The sequence below is a fragment of the Ciconia boyciana genome, chromosome 4 (assembly GCF_034638445.1).
Source record: "Ciconia boyciana chromosome 4, ASM3463844v1, whole genome shotgun sequence".
NCBI lineage: Eukaryota > Metazoa > Chordata > Aves > Ciconiiformes > Ciconiidae > Ciconia > Ciconia boyciana.
In genome coordinates, this window is record NC_132937.1 from 48,465,906 (window position 1) to 48,485,893 (window position 19,988).

At 37.8% G+C, this 19,988-nt stretch overlaps 1 protein-coding gene across 4 annotated transcripts in view; it reads left to right on the top strand.

The window, feature by feature from the left end:
• Positions 1-19,988, top strand: part of UHRF2 (ubiquitin like with PHD and ring finger domains 2) — a 94,999-nt gene that overhangs the window by 29,941 nt on the left and 45,070 nt on the right. For 2 of the 4 annotated variants that reach the window (XM_072858760.1, XM_072858761.1), the window contains exons 4-5: positions 1,240-1,311; positions 6,650-6,868. In XM_072858760.1, the coding sequence (XP_072714861.1) occupies positions 1,240-1,311; positions 6,650-6,868 (291 nt within the window). The remainder of the gene's footprint in view (positions 1-1,239; positions 1,312-6,649; positions 6,869-19,988) is intronic. The other 2 variants (XM_072858762.1, XM_072858763.1) reach the window with 1 other exon arrangement.

Below are 19,988 nucleotides of genomic sequence, written 5' to 3' on the forward strand. Positions count from 1 at the left end.
GAAATATTTGACACTTTTCTTATATACATTAAGCACAGGAAATAGTGCATATCAGGAAGGTGTATGCTGTTAAATTCCTGGCAGTAGTCTCAACAGCTGAAATGAGGAGACTGGAGAATGATTTCTTTTGAAGGATACTCAATGAATGGCTAGAAACATGAAGAAATGTTGGGAGCCACAGACCATAGCTTCATTGTGGCACCTGTTATCTTCGGTTAATGTTGGCCACTTTAGAATTTCAGAAGAGGAACGAGAGCTGTATCATTTGCCCAGTAGAATCTTCTCTTAAGACAATCTTTTCCTAAGGGAAACACATGTTTTCTTTGACCTTCTGTCAGTAACAAACTTTTTCATAACTGGTCTGAATGAATACTTGGAGCACCTCTCCTAGCTGCATAATTTCGTTTTCTGGTTTCTAATATCAGTGATTATTTTGTTTACATGTTCAAAACTTTATCTCATACAGATTATTAGGCAATGCTAAAACAATAGGAGACCTGCTAAGTCACATGTAAGTCTTCATTCTTTATATCTTCACTGAAAGAGAGTACCACTATGATGTGGCTGTCTAGGCATATTAGTTCAAACTTAGAAGTATTTTGGGGAGTAGGCTGCACACCACTGCTCTTAATTTCAAGAAGTCGATTCCCTGTAAGATTCCTTGACCCGTTTGCAGTGGATTTCTTGACTGCATAATCTGTGTTTTATAATCTCAAAATGTTCGCATGTGTTAGTCTTCAGGGCTTTGACAACTGGCATTAATTGTAAGGCTTTGATTTCTAAGGATGTAGACACTTTCATCAAACTGAAGAGGAAATAGTTTGAGGAGAAAATCCAGGTGTTTCTTGTGCATCTTCAGAAAGCATATGAAATGAAGGGAGGGAAGCTTTGCTGTGCTAGTAGTGTGAGAGAACAACTGAAATGTCAACAGTTAAACTTTTTTTTTTCCTTTAAAACTTATACTTAGGTGGAAAAAAGAGTGTGGTCAGTGAGAGTGCGATTGAACTCTTTCCACTTCTTATTTGTTTTTAATTAGCTGTAAGTGTTCTCCTTGCACAGTCACAGGATTGAACACCAGAGGAAAAAGGTTTTTTAAAAAAGTCTTTCAGTAATTGTGTGACTTGTCATCCTGTGTGCTAGCTAGTGAAGTAAACCTGTTTTTCATTACAGTCACAGTTTTTAGACTCATTATACAACAATTTTGTATTAAAAATTCAACCTTATATGTATTTCTTACAGCTTCTGTTTTGATACTCTGTTTCCAGTTTGTCGTCTTTCAGAGTGTCCATATTGTCCACACAGTGCAATGGTGTAAGTCTAGAAGTTAATTTTTCTTAATACTCAGAACTAAAATAATTAGGAAAGTAAAATGTTTCTCTTCAGGCTATTAATACGGTTTCTCAGTGTTTAAGCTGCTTTATACTGTAATTATTAGTTGTTAGGTAAGGTTTTCAAGATTTTGTTAGTTCTGTGTGACTGATTTTTATCACTATTGATATTCATTATTCCTTCCAGTCTGTCTTTTGAAATATATTACTTTTTTCTTGTAATAACAAATTATCAGACCTACTGGTCTTCTTTTGGAAATGCAAACACACAGCTTTATTAACCCAGTGATTTTTTTTTTTTCTTCCCTGTTCATAATTGGGGTTTAGATGCTCTTCCAGTATAGTGTCATTTGCTTTCTCAGAATACTACAGAAACATTATGCTCATTACTTCCTCAGGTAGCAAATTGTCGGGAGGTAGTGGTGGTGTGAACGTAATTTTTATTCAGGTTTACCTTCTTAATCAGATTTACCTCCTCTATGTGTTCATTCCTCTTTCTTTCTTTTACTTGTGCCTTTCTGTTCCTTTATTTCTTACTGTGTATTGAATGACTCTTTTCTGAGTTTGTGGATTGGGAAAATAAATTATACTTTCATTCTATTTATATTGGAAAATAACAATTTAAGAAATTGCACATCTGCACTAACATTCCTTACCATACTAGTATGGAGGGGGGATAGAAAAGTCTTGACTCTTGTTTCAAGAATTTTATCTTTCCAGTTCCAGTTGCTCTGGTAAGAGCTGGGAAAAGTGTTAAAGGGTATGTTGCAAGTTCTCAGTAAACTGAGCAGACTTGTGTATATTCTGATGTAGAGCTAATGTGTTTTTCAGTATTTGAGCATTTTAGGAAGGAGCAGATACTGACCATACCCAAGAAACACTGGAATTTTTACTTCATGGATAATTCTTTGCTAGGGAAACTGTCTACACAGATAGGAAATCTTAAGAAATCCTTGCTGTGCTAGTGTTAGTATTTACAGTTAGAAATATTACAAGGAAAAATTAAATTACAGGGAAATATAGCTTAACGATGAACATGAGACTTCATATGGGTGGTATTCATTAAACTGTTATGATTATGCTTACTGTTATGGTGTCTGCTTTTTTCAATACTAGGTGCCAAGTGTCATGAAAAACATGGAAAACCAAGAAAATGTCTACAATTATTTTAAGTTTAAAGGTTGAATTGTGTCATATAATCTTCATCTCAATTGTACCGAACTTACGCTAGGCTAATTAGAACACTGCCGTGAAAATGTTTCTGTTTTCTCTTGAGGGTCATCTTAGGATTTTAAAAGTAATTCAATAAATAAGAAAACACTTTCAGTAAACATTCATGTCTAACAGTAGTCCTTTATTATAGCTTGCTGGAATGGGTTTTTCATTTCATTCTTGTGGCTTGTTAAAGGATCATATTTGTTATCTTTATGTTTTGGTTTACCTACATAAGTCCACATATTCCCATTTTGTACTCTTCATATTTAAGAGATTAGGTTTTAAGTTGATGTGGTATTTTTACAAATAACATGTTAAACTTTGGGAAAACTAACATGGAGATGGTAGCATCTTCTAATGTGAGTGTGTTTTTTCCATACTTACTCAGGTAAATTGTGGCATTAGATACATTTGAGGGCACAGGTTTACTGTGGAAGTACTGTTTACTTATTACTTAATATATTGAGGAACAGTGGTACTGGGCTTAAGATACATAGTGTGACGGTGATTTTGAGCCTAACTCAAAAGCTTGTGACAAATGCTGTTTCTGCTGTTCTGCCTGGGGTGTCAGTTATGGACAAACATGAATGGTTAAGTATCTGCTAGTGTCCACTCATGTCCGTAAAAGCATATTTCTATGTGTGAAGGCACAGCAGCAAAACATTCAGTGTCTGGAACCTGATGCAAAACAAAGGTGAATTCTGACATGAGAAATCTCACCTGTTTGTAAGCTATCTTTTTTTCTTCCAAAGTTTCTGAGCTTAAGTTTCTGACCAGCCAATAAGAGGAAAAATTCACTCAGTGAAGAGTCTGCCTTTCTTTTCTTTCTTTGGAAAGCAGTTAGTTTCTTTCTCTCTGTAAAAGGGGACTTTGGGAGTGTCTTTTGGTAAGTGATCTTGTTCTAGTCATGCTGATAAGCAATCTTCTTTGTTTGGGTTCTTTCATCAGATGCCTCCAAGAACAGAGGTGGAGTCATTGCTAACAATGACAATCTTTGAAGTTCCTCAGTGGTACAGGAGGAAAGATTCTGTTCTGAGTTGTACAGAGGTGGGAAAGATGACACAGATCTGAATTTGGGAAAAAATATTTCTTAATCATTAAGTAAAAAATGTGTTTGTCCAAAGGTCTGCCAGGAAAAACAGAACCTGAAGGGATTTTATTTTTAGAAGAGAATAGTTTTTTCAGATCAAAGTTAAGTTTCTATGAATGTAAACTGTAAGTCTCACGTTTTTGATATTTTTTTTTTGATAGTGACACTGGAACTTTTAAAATGTGTATTGGTTATTTTTACAATCCCACTGATCTCATATGTACTTCTCGCTTGATTATTTCACTGTATACATAAATGATGTCTATTTTTTAATCTATCTTCTTTAGTTTCCTGATGTTTAAGCCCTACTTTCATTTTGGAGCTCAAGTAAACTGAGTCTTCATTTACTGTGTGCTACTTGCTGTCTTCTCCAAACTTTAGGAAGGGTTTATTGTAAGATGATTGGAACTGACTAGTAGCTCAAACATAGCTGTCTTAAGATTTCAGTAGCCTGTTGTACTATAACGTGATGTCATTATTCAGGCAATCAATAAAATAGACATTATCTCTATAGTTGCTTTTTGCTTTGTCTTATTACCTGTAGATGAATCTGTCTTATGTTTTTTGTGGATATTACAGGTACAACGTTCATAATTATTATGATAGAATTTCATAATAGTTCTTTTAAGGGAAAGCTGCACGGCATAAAGGTAAAACCACAAATGTTAGCTTTGCAGTACACATTCAAATTGGAAACAAAACCAAATAAAAAATTAAGGAGCAGTGGAGAGTTACATCATGTGAGACTGTCATTTGGATAATGGCTTGATCCCAAGCACCTGTCTTTGTATGACATAATTCCTGTCATACAGATTTTTATAATTACGATATGAATAATAGGGGGAAATAGGGAATAATAGGATATGGGGGAAAAAAACACTCTTTGGATTTAACTGTTGTAAGTAGCTAAGGACATGGGTTTTTACTTGGCCATTGGTTTATCTAAAGGTACATCCACTTTTAAACTGTTGTGGTTCATGTTTCTTTAAACAAAAAAAATTGATAAATCTTCCCACAAATTTAAGGCACACTCAGATATCTGCATGGTAGAGGACAATGAAGAGCCTGGAGATAGAATGCCAGGTCTAGCCCCCCCACCCTGCCCTGCCTTATCTGTAGTAGCAAACCAGTGTGTTAAATCTAATAGAAGGCATAAAACAAAGCAAAATGGACTTGTTTAAAATGTCTCCAATTACATCAGTGGGCTTTCAATCAACTGTTTAGGAGTAGACATCCTGATTTCAGGCTATAGTCTATCAGAGCCTCATGCTGTTAATGACAGTCGTTTTAGTATTTCTTTATGTAGTAAGTTACAATGTGACTTCCTGAAGGCCTTGAAATGATCTTGTTCACTACAGGGAGGCATGTTGGAAAGTGACAGAGCCATACTTTTTATTAGGAAGAGTTGGATTTTGCCATTACGATTTAACAGTGTTGTTTGATAAAGGTATATTAACTATAAAGCATGAGTGCTCTTGCTAAAGTACCAATAATTGCATGATGGAAATGTAATTTAAGATATATAATCCTCAGCAATGTTTATTAAGAAGGAAAAATTAATACTTTTAATGGAACTTGTTTATAGGCAGTAGACTTATATTCATTTTCTCTGTTAAATTTGTACTGTGACCTCATCTAGTACTAGTTAAATGATGGAAGGTTCTTTATTTGCTTACACACAGCATCGGAAAGGAACTTCACCATTTTAGTATATAGAATCGTATTTTTTAGAATTTTAGAATATAGAATCGTATTTTTTACTTTTTGTAACAGGCCAGCTTTTTTCTGCAAGCAATGTTTTCCTCATGTCTATATTGTGGTGTTTTCCAGCACACGTGCATACTATACAGGCTCTACTATCATTGAATAATTGCCTTATACACAGGATTTAAGAGGGCTGTGGTGTTAAACTGAAAAGTTAACATCTCAAATCTTAAAAGCTTTCTTTCTTGGATTGGGATTTTAGTTGTAGTGCTGTCAAATACCACTATCTTAATTCTGCTAAATGAGTCTTTCTCAACTTGGAAAGGAATTGGAGCTCTTCAGAAATTGTTCATTATTCTCTGATTTTTGTGTATGTGCTGGGATGGCATACACCAACACAAGAGGAAGAAAGCAATCTCTTATAAACCCTAGCAATTTTTGGGTAATACTATGTAAAATACTGTGTAAAAAGTCACCAAGTTTCAGTGAAAAATACATCAACCAAAATTTATTAATTATGATTGTGAACTATTAATGTCTTTTAATATTGCATTCCTTACTACATCTTGCCAAGAAAAGTGTGTTATCAAGAGAAGTGATGATTCCCACATTTATCTTTCTAGATTTTTTGGTTTTGTAATTTAAAGGGAGAAACATTTTCAATTTGTTAGTTCATGTATCTCACTGAGAGTTTTAGTTCTGTTTCTCACTACATTTTGTAGTTAGACTTTTTTTTTTAAACATGGTGCATGGAATGTGGACTTGTGGACTATATTCACCACATGAATTTGATATGCTGTGTTTGTAGGGTCAAATTTTTAGAAAGAACTGTCCTAAATGTGTTGTTATTGAAGTTAGTGGAAATGTAACAAATGCATGAAACCAAAGGTAAATTAGGTAGGAATGTGCTGAGTTGAAGGACCTAGTTTTAATCTTCATTACTTTTTCATTGTCATTTCAATTGGATTACTGACTTTACTGGGAGCAAACTGGGGCCATATGTGTGCCAAAACCTTGAACTTGATCGCGTTCCAATCAAAAAGTCATCCAGTGCTTATATATTTACTTATTTATTTATTGAGATAAAACTCATGGAGGCTGTTTCTTCATCTGAGATTAGTCAAATTCCTGGTCTGTGTTTAGATGAAAAACTAAACTTTCAAAAGGATACTAGGTCAGATTTTTATACTATGTTTCTTATATGCCCAAAGCACATTTAAAAATTTTTACTTCTGAAAAATGTTGTCTGTGACTTGACTTTTTACTGTTACAGAAGTCATAATCATTACTGTTGTTGGTTTTACTTTTTAAGGTACCCAGAGAATGGCATAGTAGAAATGGACACCAGTAATCTTCGACCCCGAGCAAGAACCATTCTGAAGTGGAGTGAACTAAAAGTGGGTGATGTGGTGATGGTTAACTACAATGTTGAGACTCCAGAAGAAAGAGGATTTTGGTTTGATGCAGAAATTACCTCTTTGAGAGAAATCTCAAGGACTAACAAAGAGGTTCATGCTAAAATTCTGCTGGGGTAAGATTTGTTTGACCAACTCATAAAATCTCTACATATCGTATAAAGTATGTTTGTTGGGTTTTTTTTGTCTGCTAGTCATCACTAGATTAAAATTAATGTCATACTTCAATTCCACAGCTGTCTGAGTCATGGAATTACAGTGCATGGATTTTACGGTGTGCAGATTTAGCTATAAGTCAGAGTTTTTACATTTCCTCAGATTGCTGGAGGCAACCATAAGGTTTCATGTATCATCTGTGATTTCAAATTCATCAGAGTGTGTTTTTATTTATATTCCTTTATATGTTATGTTTATACATTTATATTAATTTTTATATATTATATGTTGAATTCTGTTGAAAGCTGAAAAATCTGTTTTCAGTAATTTTTGAGATAATTGGGAACCCCTAGGTCTCACTGAGTATTAGTCATCTCTGACAATTTGAGTAAGTTTCTGAACTGGCTAATTGAATTTTTAAAGAATAAAGTATTTATGTGGGTATTATAGCTTCCGATAAGTAAAATGTGGAACTGTGGGATGTGGGAATTACGAGTTTTTATGTGGCTGAACTCACCTGAGTATCTTTGCTTTGTTTTCCTATTTAATTTAAAAACTTGTGTATAGTTCTTTAAGAACAGTGTTTTCTGCAGAAATCCATATGATACTACTGTCAATAAGCTATGTGATTGCCTTCTTAGGGATGAACAGATGACCAATCTTTATTGGCAGTCTCCCTGAGGAATTCACTCCTCCTCCTTCTCATTACCTTCCTCATTCCTTTAACATTATCCTTTTCTGACACAAAAGAACTAAAAGCAAATGGATGCAGTCTGCCACCTCCATCCTTGCAGAAGAGAGGAGTGTATGGGTACTTATATGTTAGGAGTGAAACTGATTTTAAAATTAAACAGGAACTAAAGTGAAATTTCTTTTTACTTAAGAAATGATTGGTTTAATGTTGGCATGTCCCACATTTACTCAATGAGTATTGTCATTGTTCTGGGAGTATATTCCTTAAAATGAATTGGACTATTTGCATATTAGTGTAGTTTTCTTTGAGAAAGGAGAATTGTATCTGCAGAAAGACTTACAGTGTAGGACATGGTTAATTGGAAGAGATATACAGGAGACTTATGATCAGGTGCAATTCAATATTTTGTGTAAAAAATGCAATCATATCTAATACTGGGAAATAGGAAAGATGTTGACTTGGTAAATCATGCAAGTAAATGAAAATCTGTTTTGTGGATGGTTTTTAATTTTAGAATAACAGGAATTTTATTAGACAATCTCAGTGCTTTATGTTCTTGTGTTAAGCAGAGCAGTCATATGGACTTGTTTTGTAGGCAAAGCAAAAAAAAACCCCTTCAAATGTAAAGCACAAAGAAATTGAGTAGGTAGTTTGAATTATTAACTTTGAAGGGAGAAGAGATTAAGAAATGGAGGCCAGTCTAGAGAGATGAAGATTTTCATTGTAATGCATTTAATATTTGTATGGCATTTGGTGAATTAGAGATAGACTTCATGACCTTCTAAAAACAGAACTGTCCAGATACCAGTTTACATGAAGTTCAAATGTGTATTCATAACATTATTTAAAACTGCATGGATTCTTACAGAGTTTTTCTAATTTATTAAAATATGATAATCAGAATATGTTTTATATTGACAAAAGCAAGCATGTGGTAGCTAATAAAAAATTCTGTTCATTCTGGTTGGAACTCTCTAGGATAGTCTTTTTTTAATCTAAATAAGCTGATGATTATGCTTCAAATTTGAAGATGGTAACTTCAAATACCACAGGTACTGTGGCAAGTACCATGGGGTTCCCCATAGTATTGACACTTAGTATTCTGTGAAAGAAGATGAGGGGGGAAAAAGGCACAGCTGACAAATATCTTATTCTAAGGTGGTGAATTTAAGTCCATTTTTCCAATGGAATCTTACTTCAGTGAATTTTCTTCCTGACTAATAATTCAAGCTTCATTTACATGTTGATAGATTGTATATGCAGTAATCAACTAGTTTGCAGAAAGTAAGGTTATCTGAGCTCTGCCATTTCTGATATTTATCAAGGGATAATTCTGTATCACCTGTGCTACCCAAGTCATTCCTCCCAATTAGCAGTAATGTACAAGATAAATCTGCTAGTATTCATAAACTTGCGTAAGGAACATGCTGCAACAAGAATCACTTTACATTTCAGGTATGTTGGGTTTGCAAAACAAAACCCAATCTCTTAGTGTTTCAATGTTTATTAAAATTTATTAATATAATAATAGAAATATATAATACATAATATAAAATATATTAATATAAAAGCCCAGAATTACAATTATGTTACTATTTTATTATATAATTAATATATTAATATTCTATAACTTAATATATTATTGGTATGTCATTGTGAGTTCTTACCACAATGTTAGCATTAGCTAATTGTTTTAAATAAAGGTGAAATCTATTTTAAATGCTTTATGACTATATGTTAGTGATTAATTGGTTGTATGTTAATGACTAATTATTTGTGTACTACCTAAGAACAACCTTAGCAGGCAGTGAAGGGAAGTAGAGTTCTTAGGGTTGCTTCAGATATATTCGTGGCTTGGACTTTTTTCCCTTTCTGGTATTACGTCAAAGAGGCTTTGTGTAAAACAGTTTTGTACACAGTAGTTGAATGTTTGATGTATTGATCTTGATTGCTTTTGACAAAGATTTTGTGAAGCTCTTGGCACAATGACAGGAAATAACAAGAACATGCACTGTTTGTGGTAATGCTTTGGAGCTGGTAGAAGACATGATGAGTACTTCTGTTTTACGGTGTCTGTTGACATGCGTGTTTGTTAGGTGTTACTTCTACTCATGTCTCAGTCATAACCTAAAGGAAATGTGCTGTACAGTCTGTTGTCATTAGTTCATCTTTTGGGAAACAGATATGGATTAGAGAATATTATCAAAGAGAGGAGTGAGACTGAACAGGGGAGAAAGTCATGATTATACAGAAGAATTGACCACATATTAATAAGTCTTATTTGTACTGTATTTGCATTGCAACTGGAATTTGTAATTGCAGGATTTCTAAAACCTATCCAAACTGGACTTACTGTGTCTCAGATACAAATACTAGGGAAACAGCAGTCCTTTGACCATGGAATGTACATGGGCCTAGGACTGTAGGTGTCTCATGACTCTGTGTGCATGCTTACAGTTCAGAATGGACTCTGTGTGTGTGGTACCTCTGAACTGATTTTAACTAAATTTGCAGGGTGTACCAATATTTTTTGAACATCCTCTATTTTTCTTTTTCAGGAGTATCTTCTGTTTCATGATGAAAGCAGTTATTTGTAATCCAGACTAATATGACTTGTCGTCTTTGCACTTTAAAAGGCATGTATCAAATGCCTGTTACTGGTGGGTAGCTGTGAGGCAAAGTGTTCACAATTTGTTTTAACATTGGAGCTGGCTGACATGATTAAAGTCATCACACCAAATCAAGCCAAAGTCGTTCAAATGGCGCTTTGCATTTTCTCCTTGCTAGACTTCAAGATAGATAGAAACAAAATCAGCTCTTACTTTTCTTCAGTCAGCCTTTGAAAGTTTGAGTTTAGCAAGGACTCTGTCAATACTAAGACTTTTATTTTGTTTAAGCCTTTGGAGTTATACAAGAATATCAGAAAAATCTGTTCACTCTGCAGATTTTATACTACTCTGACTAAGTGAGTATTTAATTAATTTGAGGTCTTTACCCAAGCAGCGGTAATGGAAAGTATAGAAAGGGTCCTAAATTTTCAGTTTTATATTTGTCATCTAGTTCTGCAGGTTTTTGTGTGAGGCTTCCTGCTCCCAAAAAGGACTGTTTTGTTTTCAGATCAATCCCTCTACTTTTTAAATATGCTTACTATGTTTTTCTGTGTAACCTGACAGATCTGAGGCCTATCTTCCTCATTTGAACATAATTTCTGCCTTTTTTTTTTTTGTAGGATACATTACTGTTTATCTTCTTTTAGACTCCTTTTATTCATGTCTGGCATGTTTTTGTTCTCAGAAGGCAGTATGATTTTTTTGCACAGTCTTTATGCTACCTGTAGAGATGTTACTTCTAGCTGCTCCTTTTACTTCTTTTGAACAAGTTTTTCTGTTTATATTTAACTTCTGATTTTTGAAGTCATACATAATATTTGTTTTTATAGCTTTGCAAAAGTACAGAATTTAGACATATTACAGAATGGTGAACTGTCAGTGAAACAAGTCTTTCATATTGTTCTGGATTATTTCAAGAGTTCTTGTGCTTCTGTGGATTTCTATCTAGCTGGTCCAAAAAAAAGTTATTGGCAGTTGTACCTTGTTTTGGCACTTGGAAAAATAACAGTGCCATACTTCCTATCCCTCTCAGTATGTATTGTGATAATCAATGTCACAGTTGTTGTTGTCATACTTTGTAGGTGCCCAATAGTGTAGTTTTCATACTGTGTTTCTTCTCTAGGCCTGGAATTTCTGTCTGTGTGATTTATCCCTTACTGATGCTTGTATACTTCTGTGGTATAATTTTCTGCCCAAAATAACTTACCAGTTTATTTGTTTTAATGTAGCATCTTTGACTGTTGCTGGTTGATCTGGGAAGGCATTGTTCTGCTGATATGTGGAATATTAACAAGATTTACTTGGAGCCATTTTTAAAAATAGCTTTCATGCTGTATCAGTGGGTGTCCTAATAATAAGAATTCTAATTGCTGAAGAACTTGCCTGCAGCTTTCTTGCACAGACATAAAAATGGGATATTTCTTCTAGGCAACAAAACTTCTGAAAGGGTGAATTTGTGTCTCCCTCTTTCCTCTTCTCCTTATGACTTCAGTGGAGCTGGTCACCTCCTTTGAAGAAGAGATCTCCTTTTGAATCAACACAACTGTTTCAAATCAAGATAGATTCTGATTGTCCAAGAAGCCTGCTGGGACTTTTCATGGTGATTCTGTAGAGGTGATGCCTAGAACTTCTTAAGAACTTTTCCCTAGTCTCTACAGCTAGAGATGGTTCTTTTTGTGATACACAGCCTTAGGTAATAATCTCTGAATGCTTAACAGGAATGACTCTTAACAACAGGAAAAGTATTTTGGGTTCCACTTAATTATCCTTTTGGACAAAAGAACTCATGTTTGGGGGGAGGGGTGTGTGTGGAAAAAAATGATCTGTGTGAACATAAGAAGTGAAGTTTACTGGAACTCAAACTGTTTATTTTTAAATTCCAGATTAGGTTTTTGATCTTGCTTCAGTTGTGATTTCATTCTTGAGGAAAAACTCAAGAATTAAAAGATATGATATAATGGACACGAGGACAGAATATTATTAAAGAGACTTGAGTAGCATACAGTGCCTCCTCTTATGCAAAAAAAGGAGTCTGGAGTGCAGGACAAACTGCTCAGAAGGTATTGGAACACACTGTCAGCTACTGGGACTGGAGAAAGGTTGGTGTCCAGGATGTGGTGTTTGGTCAAATGTGAGAGACGGAAGAACAATATCTGAATGAGAATGAAGAGAGCATGAACAGAGTGAATCCTTTAACCACTCTCTGTGGTAATTGTCCTCTCCACTGAGGTCATAAATGAGATATAGTACCTTGGTTCAGCACCTATTAAATCAAAACCAGCAAGTTTAGAAAGAACTGAAAACATATGTTTTGAAGGCTATTTGGCTGACTTGTTATTACAGATACCCTTTTCATGTTTCCTCTTTCTCCTTTCCCTTTTTTCTCTTTGGACAGAAATTTCCATTTTACAAACACTCCCTGAATAGTTATGATGGCCAGGTTCTACACAGATCATAGCTATTCCTCCGTGCAGTTTGTTTTCCTGCATGCTTTGTTTTCCTGCTTCAAAGAAGACAAATCTTCAGGAGGTTCCATTGTGCAGAGAGGATTGGAAGGATTACAGTTTTAAGATTGCTTGCCTGTAATTATTGTTCTCTTACCTGGAAGAAATATTTTATCTCTTGATACTTCCCTCTTCCCTATTCTTAAAGAGAGAGCATAAAAAGTAATTTATTTGTCCTTTGTGCCATTTCCCTGCACATTGCCTGTTCTTAACTGGCAATATGGAGAAACTGGTATTTGAGTGTTTCAGTTTGCTTTCCCAAAGCGGAGGGAAAGTAGACTAGGTGCTTGTAATTCATGTTGTCTTTTGAACTGTGAATGTACTGTTCTTTTGTCTTGAAACTCTAGAATTTGAATTACAAACCAAGTCTACCTTACTAGAGGTAGTGTCATCTCTCAAGCTGAGTAGCCCAGTTATGTAAGCTTCTCAGTCCTGATGGTGAAAGGGTAAGACTCTGGAGGACAAATCCTCCCAAGGGAAAGGGGCAGGCAAATCCTGTGGATCAAAACCTGGTTAATTGCACAGTTTGTGTAAATAGGCATTTGGCTTTTAATGCCATGGGGCCCATAATTGGGTTCCCATCTGTCCCTGAAAGTCCTTGATCCTCAAGTGGGACATGAGCATCTATGCCAACAGGCTGGCCAACCTGGTGAGTAGAGCTTTGGGTGGTGAAGGGACATTATAACCCGTGGCTAAGGGAAGTATTGGCATGTGCATGGAAAGCAAAGGGTACAGGGTGGTGGGAACAAGAGGGATCTTGGCATTGGTAAAAGAGGGATACCCATCTGAAGTGCATGTATGCAAATACATACAGTCTGGGAAACAAGCAGGAGGAATTAGTTCTGCATACAGTCACAGAACTATGACATTGTATAGTGTAGACACGATGGGACAGCTCATGTGACTGGAGTGAGAGATGGATGGATACAAACTTCTCAGGAAAGGCAAAGATAAAGAGGGCAGGGCTGCCATGACGTGAAGAAGTTAGGATGTAGGGAACTGTTCAGTGGGATGACAACAGTCTGGTTGAGAGCTTGTGGATGAGGATGGGAGAGGCCAAAAAGGATGACATCGTGGTGGTAGTTCCCCCGATCAGGGTGAGGAAGAGGATAAAGCCTTCTTCAAAAGTTTCTGAATCACAGGCGCTGATTTTCATGGAGGACTCACTCCCTGACATCCACTGGCAGGATAACACTGGAATGCAAGCAGTCAAGAAGCTCTCTGGAGGATGTCGGGGATAACTTCTTAATACAGGTACTGGATAGGTCAACAGGGTGATCTGCTGTTTATTATCAACAACTGCTTGGGGATCAGATGATCAATGGTAGCTTTGGCTATACTGGCTGTGAAATAGTACATAGCAAGATCCTGATGGAACTGGGGAAGGAGAGTAGCAGAGCATAGACTCTGGAATTTAGTAGAGCAGACTTCAGTTTCATTCAAGGAACTGGTTGATGGGATTCCATAGGAGGCCACTGTGAAGGGTAAGGAGCTCAGCAGAGCTGACAGGTGCTTAAGGACAACCTCCTCCAAATGCAAAGATGGTTCATCCTGGTACTCAAGAAGCTAATAGATGTATCGGGAGACTGGCAAGGCTGAACAGGAAACTCATGACTTTGCTCCAGTGCAAAGAGTTAGTATATAGGAGTTGGAAACAGGGGCAGTGTAAAAAGGAGGAATTTTGAACATGTAAGGACGGTGTTACGGGAACCAAAGCTCATCTAGAGTTGACACTTGTAAGAGATATCAAGGGCAATGCAGAGAGCTTTTACCACTGCTTTAGCAGGAGAAGGCTGAACAAGGAGAAAGTGGATCTATTGGTGAAAAAGATGATTCAGTATGAACAGACACTGTCTTCATTGTCTTAGTCTTCACTGACGAGTTCTATCTGGTAGCTGTGCCTAGTGAAAGCATTCAAGGAGAGTCCTCAGCAGTGAATGAGGACTGAGTCAAGGAGTGCTTGCAAGCACTTCTTGGGACCAGAGTCCATGGGACCAGGTGGGTTGCATCCAAGTATGCCAAGGGAACTGGCTGATGCTGTAGTGATGCTCCTCTGTACTATATTTGAAAAGTTGTGGAGATCAGGAAGGTCCCTGGCAACTGGGGAAGGGCAAATGTTGCATCTGTCTTCAAAGGAGGCCAGTCAGCCTTATTTCGGTCTTAGGAAAACCATGGGGCAGTCCTCTTGGAAGTGCTGGCCATGTGAAGATGATTGGAATAGCCAGGGTGGATTTTTTCCAAGACCAAATCATGCCTTCCAAACCTGGCTGCCTTCTATGATAAAATGATTAGCTCTGTGGCCAAGGGGAGAGCAACAGATGTCATTTACTTCAAATTGTAGCAGGTCTTTTGTCTGTGTCCCATAATACTCTGTCCCAATTAGGATGTTGTGATCTGGGTGGATGGGCAACCAGATGGGTTTAAAAAAATAAGATTGAATGATCAGACTCAGAGGATAGTGGTTAATGAGTCGTGTACTACCTGGAAAGTGATGACAAGCAGGAAACCGCAGTGGTGTATCCTGGGACCTGTCCTGTTCAATATCTTAAGCAGCAGCACGGCAGTGGCAATGCAGTGCCCTCTCACCAAGTTTGCAGACACACCAAATTGATGGAAACTCAAGGGTAGTACTGCCAATCAGAGGGACCTGAACACACAGGAGGAATGGGCTGACAGGAGCCTCATGAAATTCGACAAAGATAAATGCTGAGTTTTCTTGTACCTGGGAATGCAGAGCCCCTTGCAGCGATACTGGCTAGGAGGTAGCTCTGATGAGAAGAATCTGTGGGTCTTGGTAGACAGCAAGCTGAACATGAGCCAGCAGTATGTAATGAAGGCTAACAGTATTCAGGCTGTATATAAATAAATAAATCACTGGGGAAAGTTATTTATTCCCCTTTACTAAGCACTGATTAGACTGCATCAAGAATACTAGATTCCACCCACCCCCAAACACACATACCCCCTACCTCAATGCACAAAAGAGACACGTAAGCTAGAGTGAATTCGGCAAAGGGCTGCTGGGATGGTTTGGGGAGCACAGTGGTACATGGCAGGCAGACCAGACATGATGGACATAAATTGCGACAAGAGAGGGTAGGATAATTGGTTCTTTGGGTAGCATTCAATAGCTTAACTTTTCAATTACTTAATTGTTATGTGTTAAAGCATTAATTGCTTTAACAAAAAAAAAGCATAAGTATCAAGTGTTAAAAGTTGGAATGTTTTGGTTTTCACAACCATTTCATAATTACCATAAGATAAAAGTATCTTTTGAAGGTAAAGAATGGGTTGACTTAGATCTTGAGGTTTTTGTTTGTTTTCCCAGAACATAAACTATATCTGCAGTATTTGTAACACTGTCCTTGCTCTAATAAACATGCAGACTTGGAACCACAGAGTCTTTTGACTTGCTTTCTAGGGGGTGATTTTTAGAAGTGTTTTGAAGCTTAGTTTGTTCCCACAGAGGAAAGTAATTCCAAACACAAGAGGAAGAACAGAAGAAAACAAACTTAAGTGCAAAAAGGCAAAGAGTGTGTGAGTGTGTGTGTGTATAAAAATGGTGGTGAGCACAATATTAGGAAGAGCATTATGAAAATAAAAGAAATAAAAAAAGGAGTGGTGTTGAAATACATGTATGCATTTCAGAGAACCATTGAGGATGGCAAGGAGCTCTTGAGATTGCTCAGGCAGGGTCAGCTAGAGCAGACTGCCTGGGACTATGTCCAGTTGGGTTTTGAATATCTTTATGGGTGGAAACTCAACAACCTCTCTGGACAATCACTGTAAAAAGGTATTTTGTATGGTCAGAGGGAATTTACTGTGTTTCTGTTTGTGCCTGTTACCTCTTGTCCTGGCAGTAGGCATTAGTGAGAGGAGTCTGGGTCCCTGTTAATACACATAGATAAGAGCCTTCCACACACAAGCCTTCTCTTCTCCAGGCTAAACACTCCCATATCAGATGTTCCAGTCCCTTAATCACTTTTGTGGCCCTTTTCTAGAACCATTCCTGTAAGCCCATGTCTGTTTTACCCTGGGAAGCCCAGACCCGGCCTCACCACTGCTGCGTAGTGAGGAATGTTCACTTTCCCTCTACCTGCTGGCAGTACTCTTAATGCAGTCCAGGAGGCTGTTGACCACCTTTGTGTACAAGGGCACATTGCTGGTTTATGGTCAGCTTGTTGTTTGAGTTCCTCAAGGTCTTTCTCTACCAAGCTGCTCTCCAGCCAGTTGGCACTCAGTGTGTACTGGTGCATGGGGTACTGCCTAGGTGCAGGACTTTGCATTTCTCTTTGTTGAACATAATTAAATTCTTCTCTGGCCAACTCTCCAGGTCACTCTGAAGGGTGGCACACACGTGGTATGTTGGCGGCTACTCCTGGTGTTGTATCATCTGTGAACTTGCTGAGAGTCTACTCTGTTCCCATTGTTCAGGTCATTAATGAGGGTGTTAAACAGTATTGGCCCTAGGTGCTACTGACTTGTCTCCAACTGGACTTGGTGCCATTGGTCACAATTCTGTGGATTCAGCCAGTTTTTAGTCCTCACTGTATGTTTACCTAACCCGTACTTTGTGAGCTTATATGTGAGGATGTTATGGGAGACAGTATCAAAAGCCTTACTTAAGTGGACATGAACATCGCCTGCTCTCCTGTCATCTTCCAAGCAAGTCACCTAAATTGTAGAAGACTGTCAGGGTAGTTAAGCATGATTTCCCCTTTGTAAGTCCATGTTCACAATTCCTGATCACCACCTGGTCCTCGAATCTGGAAATTATTTCCAGGATTATTTGCTCCATCACCTTCCCAGGGACTGAGTTGAGGCTGACCCATCTGTCAGCAGATGTTCCTTCTTGAAGATAGGAGTGACGTTTGCTCTCTTCCAGTTCTCGGGAAAGTGTCACAGTTGTCATGACCTTTCAAAGATAGTCGACTAAGAGTAGCCTTGTCCAGATGTCAGGCAGGTCTGTCAGTGCTCATGGGTACAACCTGTTAGGCCACATAGACTTATGTATGTCCAGTTTAAGTGCTCCATAACCTAATCCTCCTCTACTGAGGCTAGGTCTTCCTTGCTGCAGACATTCCCTCTGATCTCAGGGGCCCGGGATTCCTGAACATTGGTCTTACCAGTAAACACTGAGGCAAAGAAGGCACTGAGTACCTTGGCCTTTTCTGTGTTTATTGCTGTCAGGGACCTTGCTGTATTTAGCAGTGGGCCCACATTTTCTCTAGTTTTCCTTTCCTGTTTTTGTAGTTGTAGAATCCTTCCTTGTTGCCCTTCACATCTCTTGCCAGATTCAAATCAAGGTAGACCTTGGCTTTCCCAATCCTATGCCTACACAACTGGACAGGAACTCCATACTCCCCCCCTGGGTCCTTACTTCTACCTCTTACATACATCCACGTTATGTCTAAGTTTAGTCTGGTAGCTCCTTGCTTATCCATGCAGGCTTCCTGCTGCCTTTGATTTCCTGCATGTGATGATAGACCTTTCTTGAGCTTGGAGGAGGTGATCCTTGAATATCAACCAGCTCTACTAGACCCTTCTTCTCTCCAGGTTTGTATCCCCTGGGATTTTTTGAAGCAGATATCTGAAGAGATTACAGTCTCCTGTCCTGAAATCCAGGATTGTCTTGCTTTTTGCCTTGCTCCCTCCTCTAAAGATCCTGAGCTCCACCGCTTCATCATAATTGCAGCCAAACTGCCTGGACTTTAATGTCCCATGACCAGTTCTTCTTAGTTTGTAAGTATCAGGTCTAGCAGTGTACCTCTCTTTGATCACCTGTGTCAGGAAGTTGTTATCACTGCACTCCAGAAATTTCCTAGGTTGTTTGTGTTCTGCTCTGTTGTCCTTCCAGCAGATATCAGGGTGCTTCAAGTTCCTTGTGAGAACCAGGGCCGGTAAAAATGAAACTTCTTCCAATTGTCTGAAGAATGCCTCATGCACTTATCCCTGATTAGGACATCTATAGCAGGCACCTACTACAGCATCACCAGTGTTGTTCTGTCTGCTAATCTTGACCTGTAAGCTCTCAACTGTCTCCTGACTTGTCCTCACATAAGGGGCAACTCTCCCTCCTTGCCTTTCTAGCCTGTTCTTCCTGAAGAGCCCATATCCATTTGTCCCAGTACTCCAGTCATGTGAGCTATCCCACTATGTCTCCATGATCCCAGTGAGGTCATGGACCTGCAGTAATTACACAGACTTCTGTAATTGCTGTTTGTTCCCCATGCTGTATGCATTGGTGTATAGGTGTTTCAGGGAGGCACCAAAGTGTGCTGATTCCCCAGAAAGGATAAGAGAGCTTTCTCCATAAGGCTTTTATGCTGGCACTTCTTTCTTTACATTCCTACACTTCAAGTGATTGCACTTCTGTTTTGGTTTTTTTTGTTGTTGTTGTTGACTGCTATGTTCCTTCTTTTCTGATCACCCCAGGCCCACCCCATCTACAGTTTGCTTGCCTACCCCATTTACAGTTTCCTCACTTGTTTGTTGAGGAATCTCTTCAACAGTTTTACCCAAAAGTCTATGAACATTTGTATATATCTACATAAAAATGAATAATAATGGAGTCATCACAGACACCAAACATACACATAAGACCTAGAAAGACTGTATTACCATTATGCAATAGCCATTGGGCACTTAAATGGAGCATTTAATATCATGCACTAATGGAACTGGACATCATGTCACAGGTATTTGATGTAACTTGTCTGAAGAGAATTGAGCAATATAAGGAATGAAGACATTCCAAAATGAGCAACTGCCCTCTAAATGCCAAATTAATTTGGACTTTTTCTCTCTGTAGGTCATTGTGTACTTTCTGACTTTCAGGAATTCAGGAGATTCATCCTGTTCTGAGCAGGAGCATTCCTGGATGCCAAGCTTTTTCATTAAAGTAATGCTGTCACATACATTCAAGCGGTGATAATCCATTCGTTACAAACTTTCTAGGCTAGACGTGGTTTTTGGCCTTGTTCGTGAGCAATTCTCATTTGCCTTTGGTTTGATATGAAGCATTCTTCATGTATTTGTGTCTTTGTATTTACTATTTTATGGTAGATACCTTCAGATCTTTTTGGTTTGGTTTTAAAGCACCTTAAATTTATGTATTTATTTACTTAGTATTATTTTTTTTTATTGTACAGAGTACTTACCATGTTTCTGTGTTTTCAAGGCTCTTCCTTTGCTATTTTTTGTTTTCCGGAAGGCCCTTCTATCCTGACAGTATCCCTGTGAGTTTTTGTTATGAAGGGAGGTGGTTCTTCTC